This window comes from Hoplias malabaricus, chromosome 4 (genome assembly GCF_029633855.1).
Source record: "Hoplias malabaricus isolate fHopMal1 chromosome 4, fHopMal1.hap1, whole genome shotgun sequence".
NCBI classification, from domain to species: domain Eukaryota; kingdom Metazoa; phylum Chordata; class Actinopteri; order Characiformes; family Erythrinidae; genus Hoplias; species Hoplias malabaricus.
Window position 1 is genome coordinate 1,535,099 of NC_089803.1, and position 14,220 is coordinate 1,549,318.

The 14,220-nt window shown below is 39.3% G+C and overlaps 1 protein-coding gene across 1 annotated transcript; it reads left to right on the forward strand.

The window, feature by feature from the left end:
* Window positions 1-1,833: 1,833 nt before the first annotated feature.
* On the forward strand, window positions 1,834-5,569 carry LOC136694073 (zinc finger protein 665-like). The gene is made up of 2 exons (XM_066667428.1): window positions 1,834-1,868; window positions 3,892-5,569. Exons 1-2 carry the CDS (start codon window positions 1,834-1,836, stop codon window positions 5,567-5,569), a joined length of 1,713 nt encoding a protein of 570 aa, XP_066523525.1.
* The last annotated feature ends 8,651 nt before the right edge of the window (window positions 5,570-14,220 follow it).

The following is a 14,220-nucleotide window of genomic DNA, read 5'->3' on the forward strand; positions in this document are numbered from 1 at the left end:
TAAGTCAAAGGTGCCTGTAGCTTCTAGTGTCAAATAGTAAAATGTTTGCTGCTATTTTTTGTTGGTGTTTCACCAGAAAATAACTGTTGCAACATTTAAGGTGGAACAGAAAATGTTTTACTGGTGCTAGCAGTAGCTAATATAGTGTAGTGTGATATGATGCATGTGTAATTTCTAATAAGAAATAGTGACTTTCTGAGAGTTTATTTTACATACCCAAGCTTTCGCTAGTTTTCAGAGACATCTCCAAGCCACACAAGCCCAGATGGAAATTTCAGACAACACAGAGCAGGCTTGTAAACCACTCTCCAGGGACCTCTTTTATGACCCAAAGCCATGCAGTGTCAAGAGGAGAATCTTTGCAGAATGCAAAGAAACACACAGACCCACCTTTATTCCATGTCTTCTCGCACATTTTAAAGACTGTTAACTCTAAAAGACTCAAACATCCCAAAGTTCATACATGGAAAACAAGTTGTATATGGGCACAACGGTTTGAAATTAGTTCCATTTTGACAATCAAAATGGGTGGGATTAATTTACATGTGCTTAAAGTCATTTTATTTTATATGATTTATGTAGAACCAAGGTAGCCACATACTATGTGTGTATTTGCTTAATAATTATGTAATACATGGTTGTATATCTTAATATTACTTTGTGTTAACATATAATCTTTTATATTGCAAAAGTATGATTCAAAATCTTGGAGATTCATTCAAAGGAGATGTTCTTCAAGTCTTTGTCTTGTCATGGGTCATAAATTATATGTGATGTCACTACCAAGGTACAGGAAACAGCCAATCAGGAGCAAAAGAGATTCCAATATTATCCAATTGGTATTAAAGGCGGGTCTTCTAAACTCTGGTCAAAACCCAGTGACACCAAATGACACACCCTGCTTTGTCTTCTCTACTCTTCAACTTCAAGGCTCCAGACACTTGGGGCTCCTTCACTCCACTTTACACTTTTTCTCTTTTAACCCTTTTCAAGGCTAAAGAGGAAAATGACTTTGGTTTTGAAATGACTCTGCTGGCGTCGGACTCCCATGGCTTTCTTAAACAGTCTTGGGCCCAGAACAGAAGTTCTATTTTAATTTTATCTCTTGTAGAAAACTATAGATTAAGAAAAGCTATAGTTTAACTCTAGCAAAAATTCAACGCCACACCCAGAGCATGAAGGATACCTTAGACATCCGACCCTCAAAAGGACGACAAAGCTTCCGGACCGGGAACGAAGAAGACGGCCACATGCACCCTCTGAATGACCTTCTGAGCATTTAGTTCCCTCATATATTAATCTCCCTGTTCCCTCATGTATCCATTTCTGTAATCCATTTCATTATATGAATGGATAACCAATATTCATTATTTGATGATATTATTAATAAACCATTTGTGTGATTAAACCAATCCTTTGGTATTTGTTTGTGTGTGCACCTTCCTTGTATAGAATTATTATTTCTAGTTCAGAAACCTACAGCGGGTCAATGAGCATAATTCATTATTCATTCATTCATTATCTGTAACCGCTTATCCAGTTCAGGGTCGCGGTGGGTCCAGAGCCTACCTGGAATCATTGGGCACAAGGCGGGAATACACCCTGGAGGGGGCGCCAGTCCTTCTCAGGGCAACTCGCACCTGTGGACACTTTTGAGTCGCCAATCCACTTACCAATGTGTGTTTTTGGACTGTGGGAGAAAACCGGAGCACCCGGAGGAAACCCACGCGGACACAGAGAGAACACACCAAACGCCTAAAAGACACCCGGGAATCGAACCCACAACCTCCAATTCTAGCAAATTCTGCTATACAATATGTAAAGTCATCTAACATGACGACCTACTTGTCTAAGCTAAAATTGGACAGGTAAAGACACTACATATTATTTAATGGCTCCCAAACATGGAACTTAGCAAAATGAATTAATTAATTATTAATAAAAAAAAATAATTAATTATCATTGATTCCGCTATGTAGTACTTATGCCACTGCAACATGTGCATAACTATTTCCACTACAGTAGCTAGGGCAAGAACAAATGTATTGAAAAACTATTTAATAACATTTTCAATTTGAAACACTATGTAACTTTGTCAGTAACTGTTATAAAAGTTATTTTGTAATGTGTAATTATCCAATGGACATGGGTGATGTTTAAAATGTTACTGTTTAACCCTACCTTGACATGCCAGAGCTAACTGACAAGAGACAAAAATCAAAACATAATCAAACACATATGTAACATCCAAAATATTAAATAAGTTGATTTGGTCCATGATTAAATAATATTCAGAGAAGTGTTTCGTGTACTTGGAGTTTGTGAGGAGTTTACCGATGGCTTGGCTGAAGAGTCCATTAAAAAAAAAAATCTGATGAGTAACGGCACAGGTTTAAAATGCACATGCGCAGGGGCATTCAGCAATCCTCCTATTGGCTGTAATTTAATTGAGATACACACAGACACCTGTCCAAGAGCTAAAGTAAATATTTATTAATTTTAGAAAAGCTTAAAATTTTAGCATATACTATCAATATTGATCCAGGAACTATATATTAATGAGTACATTATGATAATGTTATGCTTTTTGGTGGATAAATAGGATGACAGACTGAGACGTGACATTTTACTCAATATGTACAAGCAGGAAACTGGGCCTGAGGATATTTGTAAAAAAGTGTTAAATAAAAGTTGTTTATAGGTTGTTTTTCCATCATCAACGTAAAAAGAGGTGTAATGGAACCATATTTCAACGTTCATTCAATGTTCTTTGCTATCTGGGACGTTTTTAAGATATTTACACCCCGTTTATACCGTGTTTTACTGAAGGTAAAGATGTGTTTAAGATATTTACACCTCGTTTATACCGTGTTTTTCTGAAGATAAATGTGTTTAAGAAATTTATACTGTGTTTTACTGAAGATAAAGATGTGTTTAAGATATTTACACCCCGTTTGTATTGTTTTACTGAAAATAAACCCCAGATAGCAAAAGTATGTTGAATCAATGTTTATTTTTTCATCATCTTAATAAGATAAATGTGTTTAAAATATACTCTGTTTATACCTTGTTTTAATGAAGACAATATACCTGGGCAATTAATCGAAATTCACATTTAGAATTTCTAACCGACATCAATTATATTGATTTTTTTTTTAATTTTTATTCTGTTATGTCCCAACTGTGTGTTTATGTATTGTCCTTTTAAAACCACACCACCAAGCTGGAGTCACATGATTTTATAATCTAAGTGCCGCGCGCGAGAGAGGATGCCAAAACTGTATTTCACTGTTTTAACACTGTTCTGAACATTGTTTTCTCAGGGACAATAAAAGCTATTCTATTCTAAAACCACACTACCAAGCTGTAGTCTTGTGATTCTGCTCCTATCTGCCACATGGACGCAACCTAAATGCCAAATCAAACCAAGCGACTCGACCAGCTAGTGTGTAGTTTTGGACGTGCTGTGTTTTGAGTATAATTAAGACGACACTGAACAAAATAATTTAAATGTAAACAAGCTCCCAGCGACATTACAAAAAAAAAATCCCATATTTAATACTGGAGCATATTTACATCACAAGCCTCATCACTGAACTATGAGAGTCAAAAATACAAAAACAAAATAATCATTCATTAATAGCAATCGTGGTAAAATGTACAATTAATCGTGATATTGATTTGCACTTATATTGCCCAGCCCTAGATATGTTGCTCTATTCCTGTACCATGAGTTGTCAACACTGACAATTTTTTTGCTGTTTCAGTAGCAGTACTGAACTACTATAGTACAAGGTGGAACTGACCATAAATTCAGGAGAATGTTGGTCACCAACAGAGAGCCAGGGGAGAGAGAATTTAACTAATTTATCTTTGTTTATTGTCTTCCAGGACAGAAGACCATCTCTTTGGATACATTCTCTGGCTCCTGTTCAAGAAAGTTCCAGAGTTTTTCCACAGGTGCATCAAGAAACATTTCCAAGTGGAATATAACACAATGTTGAGATCAGGAGGGATTAAATGTGAGGATATGGAGGACAGAAGCTCCAGTTCTCAGGAAGCATCCTTGGATACTCCCCACACTGACACATCCAACAGGAAATCTCAGACAAGTGAAAACAAACGGAAAACTTATGACTGTGGAGAGTGTGGGAAAAGTTTTACTAAACAGAGCCATCTACAAAGACACCAGCGCATTCACACAGGAGAGAAACTGTATCACTGTTCAGAATGTGGGAAGAGTTTTACTGAACAGGGTCATCTCAAAACACACCAGCGCATTCACACAGGAGAGAAACCGTATCACTGTTCAGAGTGTGGGAAGAGTTTTACTGTACAGGGTAGTCTCAAAACACACCAGCGCATTCACACAGGAGAGAAACTGTATCACTGTTCAGAGTGTGGGAAGAGTTTTACTGAACAGGGTCATCTCCAAAGACACCAGCACATTCACACAGGAGAGAAACCGTATCACTGTTCAGAATGTGGGAAGAGTTTTACTGAACAGGGTCATCTCAAAACACACCAGCGCATTCACACAGGAGAGAAACCGTATCACTGTTCAGAGTGTGGGAAGAGTTTTACTGTACAGGGTAGTCTCAAAACACACCAGCGCATTCACACAGGAGAGAAACCGTATCACTGTTCAGAGTGTGGGATGAGTTTTACTCAACAGGGTCATCTCCAAAGACACCAGCACATTCACACAGGAGAGAAACCGTATCACTGTTCAGAGTGTGGGAAGAGTTTTACTGAACAGGGTAGTCTCCGAAGACACCAGCGTATTCACACAGGAGAGAAACCGTATCACTGTTCAGAGTGTGGGAAGAGTTTTACTGAACAGGGTCATCTCCAAAGACACCAGCACATTCACACAGGAGAGAAACCGTATCACTGTTCAGAGTGTGGGATGAGTTTTACTGTACAGGGTAGTCTCAAAACACACCAGCGCATTCACACAGGAGAGAAACCGTATCACTGTTCAGAGTGTGGGAAGAGTTTTACTGAACAGGGTAGTCTCCGAAGACACCAGCGTATTCACACAGGAGAGAAACCGTATCACTGTTCAGAGTGTGGGAAGAGTTTTACTGTACAGGGTAGTCTCCAAAGACACCAGCGCATTCACACAGGAGAGAAACCGTATCACTGTTCAGAGTGTGGGAAGAGTTTTACTGTACAGGATAGTCTCAAAACACACCAGCGCATTCACACAGGAGAGAAACCTTATTACTGTTCAGAGTGTGGGAAGAGTTTTACTGTACAGGGTCATCTCCAAAGACACCAGCGCATTCACACAGGAGAGAAACCGTATCACTGTTCAGAGTGTGGGAAGAGTTTTACTGAACAGGGTAGTCTACAAAAACACCAGCGCATTCACACAGGAGAGAAACCTTATTACTGTTCAGAGTGTGGGAAGAGTTTTACTGTACAGTGTAATCTGCAAAAACACCAGCGCATTCACACAGGAGAGAAACCGTATCACTGTTCAGAGTGTGGGAAGAGTTTTAGTCGTCAGAGTTCTGTCCAGAAACATCACTGCGTTCACCCAGAACAGAAGCGGTTGCACTGAGTGAGGAACTACCTTCAGAGATTTGGATTTAATTACTGTGTTCGGTCACATTTAATGTAAAATTATCCTTAAAGCTGAATTGTGTAGTGCTTGGGAATTTGGAGACGTGTGATTGAACTGTGTGATACCAGATGCCACGGACTGTTTATGGAACTTTTATTTTTATTTTCAAGATGTGACCTCAGAATTAATTATTACAGGTCCTATTTACCCTCTCATTCACACTGTCACTGTTGTGTTTCACTGTGCTCCAAATAGAGACAATACAACTCCGTATTGAGCTTCTACTACCCGTCTGCCTCCCATCATCACCATTCCTCCCTATTTCTGGGGCTGGACTGTATACCCTTGGAAGGGGAAAGATCAGTGTTGATGGAGCTATTAGTCTCACGGAGCACAGGAGTCACGGGGCTGTGCTACCAGGACCTCAGCACACATCCAGACAGACTGTTCTCCTCATTCTGATCGCCATGAAGGGCATGCCTGCTTATCACTGCAGCAAGACAAGTGTGCCGTGGAAAAGCATTTATTATAACTAAGTTCAAAACCAGTCGAATTATAATGATTTGGTCTATTTCAATATTGTATCTATGTCTATAGTAGAGTCACTCAGGTGATATTACAGTGTCCTCAGTACAAACATTATAATAATGTGTATCTTGCTCAAAAGATTTCCATCCTATGATCATCTGATGACTCTCTGGACTCTCACTGAAAATGAACAAGAAGGATGGTATTCCCAGAATCCTCAGCAGTATCACATGTCCACCTCCACTTATCTGAGATCTTTTCACTGTTCCAAATCTTCTGAATATCAATCACCCCTGTTTCTCCTTCATGCTCATTAGACAGAGTAGTTAAATACAGTGTTGGTTAAGATTGTTTAAGAGTATTGCCTTATCTGTGCATTCAGTGCTTTATCTATTTCTATTTTTCTCTCTTTTGGATTTGCCCTTTGGATCTGTTTGTATTTTTGGCTTGACTTCAGACTTTCATGTTTATGCTTTTAGTTTGCCCTCTGTAGGATATTAAACTGTTTTTTAATCCACAAGCGTCACTCGAGTTATCTTTTGATATCATGACAAAATATTCTTTTTTAAATTTTCTTTTTAAAGGTCTCAAGGACACATCTTGCTTGTTTGCTACTTTATTTCTTTATTGATTGTGTGGATATTCATTTTCTAGACAATAGACATTTTAATGAAAATTATGAAATTAAATGTTTTTAAATGAGAAAGTAAGGAATTGGGTATAAATATAAGTAATAATGTTGTAGATACCACAGTGAATGAAATCATATTTTTGAGGCTTTTTCAAAGGTCAAAAAATGAAAATGAAAACAGACCTTCCACTTGTTGAAATACCACAAAGTATAATTTTCATAGAGCATGGGGTTGGGAGTGGATCAGGAGCTCCATAGCGCTCCCAAGTGCAGACAATTGTCCGGATGTAGCTTATCAAATATTTTATCATTGATCTCATCACCAAACAAATATAACCGGGTTTTATCATAAAGCAGGTCTACTGGAGTTAGGACAATTAAGGATATGCCTGTCTCATTGTCTCTATAGTGCCACCTATGTTTAAATGTGTATTCCACACCTCTGGAATGCTGGAAAATTGCAAAGCATGAACATGAAAACTATGAGCATGTACAGCACTCAATACTTAGTTGAGGCTCCTTTTGCCTGAACTACTGCAGCAATGAGGTGTGGCGTGGAGTCAGTCAGTCTGTGGCACTGCTCAGGTGTTATGAGAGCCCAGGTTGCTCTGATAGTGGCCTTCAGCTCTTCTGCATTTTTGGGTCTGGTGTATTGCATTTTCACTATACCCTATAGATTTTCTATGGGGTTAAGGTCAGGCGAGTTTGCTTGCCAATTAAGAACAGGGATACCATGGTCCTTAAACCAGGTACTGGTAGATTTGGCACTGTGTGAAGGTGCCAAATCCTGTTGGAAAAATGAAATCTCCATCTCCATAAAGTTGGTCGGAAACATAAAGTGCTCTAAAACTTCCTGGTAGATGGAACTCAGAAAGCACAGTAAACCAACGCCAGCAGATGATATGGCTCCCGAAACCATCACTGACTGTGGAAACTTTACACTGGACCTCAAGCAACATGGATTCTGTGCCTCTCCTCTCTTCCTCCAGACTCTGCGACCTTGATTTCCAAAGGAAATGCAAAATTTACTTTCATCAGAGAACATAACTTTGGACCACTCAGCAGCAGTCCAGTCCTTTTTGTCTTTAGCCCAGGGGCAAAATGCTTCTGACACTGTCTCTTGTTCAAGAGTGGCTCAACACAAAGAATGCGACCCATGAAACCCATGTCTTGCATACATCTGTGCGTGGTGGCTCTTGAACAACTGACTCCAGCTGCAGTCCAGTCTTTGTGAATCTCCCCCACATTTTTGAATGGGTTTTGTTTCACAGTCCTCTCCAAAGTGTGGTTATCCCTATTGCTTGTACACTTTTTTTCTACCACATCTTTTCCTTCCCTTCGCCTCTCTATTAATGAGCTTGGACACAGAGCTCTGTGGACAGCCAGCCCCTTTACAATGATCGTTTCTGTCTAGACCTGCTTGTGTAAGGTGTCAGTGGTCGTCTTTAGGACAACTGTCAATTCAGCAGTCTTCCCCATGAGTGTGTAGCCTACAGAACTTGACTGAGAAACCTTTTAAAGGCCTTTGCAGGTGTTTTGAGTTAATTAGCTGATTAGAGTGTGGCACCAGGTGTCTTCAATATTGAACGTTTTCACAATTTTCTAATTTTCTGAGATACAGTTCAGAGTAGACTTAGGAAGCAGAAACTACTGGCAATGCTTCACAATGAGTCTGTGAGTGAGCGAAATTGGAAGTAGTGGAGCTGACGAGGCTAATGAGAACAGGTGTGTGTAATGAGGCTGTCGCTAGGGGCAACGTTTAATACTCAGGGGACGAGTACCTCTGGTGGCCAGGTTGGGCATTGCACATGACACCAGAAAAGTAGGGGCAGCAGTTCTTCTCCTGTTTGTTTATAAAACACTTAACACCAGTTTCCATGAGGTTCATTTTCTCATAAATGAGAGACAGGGAACTGGATTAACAAGTTTCACACCTTTCTCATTTTTTTTTTTTCTTACAAATGAAAAATCCATTCTCATTCCCAACCCGTCATTCCTCATTCCCACGGCAGTCCCATACACTGCGAGGTAAATCCTCCTGCGTCTTAATTCGACGTCGACGGACCTGTGTTTCACCGAGGTTCGTAGTGAAAATATTTTAGTCGCCTCAGTCATCACATGGTGTTTGTTTAATCTGTGTGGTTTCTAAGAAGCACTTTTATCATTTTAACTCAATCCCTGAGAGCACACACACGTCTCCAGTACGTCTGGAAAAGGTCGGAGCGTCTTAAATATGTCGCGTTCCATTCAAACTGATCTTAAATTGGTCTCATCTTCATCACCGTGTTGCAGACATCGATCGTACGCTAATATCGCTCTGTTCGACGTCGGCTTTATGCAGGAAATTTCACCTCAGCGTCACTTTGCCTGCTCGGATTCATTCCTCGTCTTTTTCACTCCACGAAATCACGGCATGAAAAATGCGGCAGTGTGACTCGTGTTGTCACCAGAGAAACACCACGCTCGCGCTGGAGATCAGATTTAAAAAAGAGGTTTAATAATCAGTGGTTTTAAGATCAACACCCAATTATGAACGACACTGAGAGGTCGCAGTATCACCATCCCACAGGCAGGGAGACATGACCTACCTCTGGAGGAAGAGTACATGCTTTTACAATGATTATAATGGTTGAGTAAAGATTACATTAACTGCACTGTCAATGAAGAAAGAAGTGAGTGTGTGTGTATATATATATTCTCCATTGTCACACACAGGAAACCTCATTCGTTTAATAAATAACTGAGATAGTCTCTCAAAACGGCAAAGACTGAAAGCACAGCAGCACAGAGTCGTTTTCTTGCTGTTGTGCTTGCTTCATTATGTAGGAGAATATACAGTTCATTTGAATAAACTTTAGCTGCATGAATATGTGCACTAATTCCAAGCGCTGAAAATGTGTAAATGAACAGTAGCCGGACGAGTTCATTTTTTATTGTTCACACTTCAGTAGTTATTAGGAAATTGATACACAACATGGATAACTCCTCAAAAGAAGACTCTGAATCTTGAGAGTGTTCGATGACCTGATGGACCCATGTTCAACATCACAAAATGAAAGAAAAGCTAGAGATTTCAAGGTGAGTGTATTTATATTATTGCACATAGGAACAGAAGTGTCACAGTAGAATGGCTTCAAATAAGTGACACCATTCTTTGTGCATGTCCAGGGATTATTCTGAAATTCACAAATTAAAACGTTCACCAAGTGTCAAAGTAATTTATAACTTGGAACAAAGCTGTTTAATTGTGCATTAAATGGTAGCATTAGCATTTTATATATATATATCTTTAATAACCATTTACCATATAAAAATGGCCTGTAGTAATAACCCTTGCGGTTCAGGTGCAGCAGATGAAACTAAGTTAATGAGATTCCACTCATCAGGACACTTAAAGACTACCCAAACTTACGGCATGGATGCTGCTGGCAACACGTACGTCTGCAGTCACCTACGACCAAAAACAGCAAGATTTACAAAACAAATTAATTAAAAAATGAACTGTTGAATTGTTTTATATTTCAGTAGAAGGAAGTGTCCTTATAACGATGTGCATTGTGTCAGATGCATTACAATTTTAACACTTACTTTGGAAAATACACTTACTTTGACCATACATTTTACCAAACGTCTTAAAACAGGACGACCAACAAAAACTGTGCAGCAACAGATAAGTTACTGTCTCTGACTTTACATCTACAGGGTAGTTGTCATACATTCCGAATCCAAACTGTACAATAACATTTCATCATCTGAACCAACATCATCTTAAAACACCCCAATATGTCGACACTCTGATTCCACTTTGAGCAGGATTTTAATGTAGTGTCCATATTTTCTCTTAAGTGTTTTTCAGTCCTCATTCCAGTGCATGTCACACCTGAGATATTCTTCTGTTCAATGCTTTTGACAGGTTTAATGGATTTCAACCGTTCAGACCCTGTGGCTAGAAGTGCTTAGTAAACTATGGTGAGAGTGAGAGCATCTGTTCAAACCCTGTCATGAGCTCTTCTGTTTTACCTGACAAAATAGGGCACATCCTCTGAGCACCAGCTCTTCTTGCCCCAAGCCCTTCACCAGTCCCTGAGTTAAATGTGTTATTAGATAAGATTATATATTATTAGATTAGTTATTTCCTCTGTTTGCACAGCTGATTAAGCACACTCCTTTTTTAAAGGGATTTTTCCAGACAGACCCTCTAGAGTTATCCATGGTCATACTCTGCAAGTCTGCACCAACAGAAAACGCTCATAGCTTCCTCATCCAACACAAACCAAATAAATATCATTTGAAAACAGCTTCATTACTTGATCACAACACACACAAATATGTTGCTGTAGTGAAGCATGGGGAAAACAAAGAAAGGGAAAAAACAAAGCACCTCCTCCACTGTGGCCATGTTTGTTTTTGTAATCAGAAAATGTTGACTCTGAAAGGCCTCTAGTGTAGTGTTTAACATTCATTCCAACATAATGGATGCATTAAAGTGTGAGGACAGTGATGGACGTTAATGTCTATGGCCCAATTCTGACAGTACTCCTCCAGCACTGATAGATGTTGCTGCAGGGCTTGTGCTGTAGAAGCTAATAAAACCAAATCATCCGCATAAAGAAGGAGTTTTATCACTTCATTATTTAATTCTAATCCTAAATTTGTGGATTGTTGGAGAGCTTTGTCCAGTTTGTTTATGTAAATGTTGAATAGTGTTGGAGATAAGTTACAGCCTTGATGCACTCCACGCCCTTGTGTAAAACATTCTGTTCTTTTTTGGTCAATTTTAATTACACATTTATTATCATTATATTTGGATTTGATTAATTCATAAACCTTCCCCCTCCCCCGGTGCCAGACTCCAGTAACTGAAGGAACAGTCCTTTGTGCCAAACCCAATCAAAAGCTTTTTTAAAATCTACAAATCAAGCAGAAATGTTCCCCTTGTGTTTCTGAGGGACGTGTTTTTGAACGAGTGCGTGCAGAGTGTAAATATGATCGGAGGTTCGATGTTTAGGAAGAAAACCAGTTTGACTTTTTGATAGGACGTTGTGTTCAGTCAAATGCTTTAATACTCTGTTGTTCAGAACACTACAGTAGACTTTGCCCATATTGCTCTTTACACAAATTCCTCTGTAATTATTTGGGTCAGATTTGTCTCCGTGTTTATGGAGTGGGGTAATGAGGCCTCTGTTCCAGATCACTGGGAAAATTCCACTTTTTAATGTTAAATTAATATAGTTTTAGAACAGCCAGTTTAAATTGTGGACTGCTGTGTTTCAGCGTTTCGTTTTTGACGTTGTCCATTCCGCAGGCTTTTCTGTTTTTTAGTGCACTGAGTTTTTCTGTTAGTTCCTGGGTTGTAATGGGGTAGTGGAGTGAGCACTGAGTATCTTTAACTGCTGATTCTACGTCTCTTATGTTTTTTGAGATGTTGTCCTTGTTTGAATTATCTGGATCTTTATAAAGTTCTTCAAAATATGTTTTCCATATTGTACTATTTTTAATGGGGGTGTTTTTGACATTTGTTTTTGTGATATTTTTTTCCCATAAATCCCCAAAATAAATTTTCATCAATTGCTTTTTCCATTTTGTCAAATTGATTTTCCATGTACTGATTTTTTTTTTTCGCGAATTAATCTTTTGTATTGTTGTAATGCTTGAAAATATTCCTCACTTGGTGGTCATTTGGATTTCTATGTTTTCTATTGGACAGTTTTGGTGCTGTTATGTCAATCAATCAATCAATCAATCAAATTTTATTTATATAGCGCTTTTCACAACATGACTTACAAAGCAGCTTTACAGAGATCTGGGTCCAAGCCTCCTATGAGCAAGCCAGGGGCAACAGTGGCAAGGAAAAACTCCCTCAGCACACGAGGAAGAAACCTTGGAAGGAACCAAGACTCATACAGCGAACCCATCCTCCTCAGGTCGACACCGGAGACACAACAGAGAACAGAAGTAAAAGTGAAATGATGACAGATGAAGGGGTTATAGTAATATAAATGTAGTATATTAGTGATGATGGAGAAGCGGAAAAGAAAATGATGAGGATGATGATATTAGTGATGTATGAGTCTGAGGTAGGAGGAGGTGATCAGGGATTCTGTGTGAGTTAAAATTAGGTGCAGAGTTAATCTGAGATAAAACAGCATGGCCAAGCATGATAGTGTAGATGAGACAAGGCCAGGATCTTGTACAGGATACACAGGGGCTGAATCAGGGCAACACCTGGAGAGCAGCAGGACATCTCAAAGCATGAGAGAGAGACAGGAGAAAGAAAACCAGACAAAGGGAACAAATAAAAGTAGAGGTTAGTAGGGTCATGGTAAAGAATGGGCAAAATTGTCCTGCGAAAAAAGCTTCCACGGGTCAGGCAAGAGAACCCAGCGACAGACAGCGTGTTGGCAGTTACTAGAAAGCTAACTAAAAAAGCTGTAGCTATGGTGATATGACAGGGTTAATACAAAACAGTGAAAATATGAAAACCAGCCCGAACACCAATAGAGAAGAAGTAACCTGAAAGTGAATGATTAACCAAAAGCTTGTTTGAAAAGGTATGTTTTTAATCTAGATTTAAAGATTGAGAGTGTGTCTGAGCCCCGAACAGTAACCGGAAGGCTATTCCAGAGTTGAGGAGCTTTGTGAGAAAAGGCTCTTCCTCCTGCAGTGTTTTTCTTAAAGCGAGGAACAAAGAGTAGATGGGCATCCTGTGAACGAAGTGTACGTGACGGGCGATAAGGTATGAGAAGTTCAGTAAGATACTGCGGGCCTAAACCATTTAGAGATTTATAAGCTAAGAGGAGTATTTTATAGTCAATGCGAAATTTTACAGGTAGCCAGTGTAGGGACGAGAGAACTGGGGTGATATGTTCGAATTTTCTAGCTCTAGAGAGCACCCTGGCTGCTGCATTTTGAACTAACTGAAGCTTGTGTAACGCTTTGCACGAGCTCCCTGCCAGGAGCGCATTGCAGTAGTCTAGACGTGAAGTGATAAAAGCATGCACTAGTTTCTCTGCATCTTTTAAGGATAAAATATGCAGAATTTTGGCAATATTGCGTAGGTGGAAGAAGGCGGTTTTGACTGTATTGGATATGTGGGTATCAAATGTGAGAGTCGAATCAAAGGCTACCCCTAAGTTTTTAATGATGGCATTGTGTTTTACTGTTCAATTATCAAGATTAATAGCAGCATTTCTGAGTGAATGTATCTGAGTATCTGTACCTAGTAACAAGACTTCAGTTTTATCAGAATTTAACATGAGAAAATTTTGCATCATCCAGTCTTTAATTTCAGTTAGACATTCTGTTATTTTATGTAGACAAGCAACATCATTAGGTTTGGCTGATATATACAGTTGTGTGTCATCAGCATAATAGTGGAATTGAATCCCATGCTTACGGATTAGTCTACCCAGTGGCAGCATGTAGAGTGTGAACAATACAGGGCCAAGTAGTTGGTGGTGCTCTGTTCCGTCCACCTGTGTGACTTGGG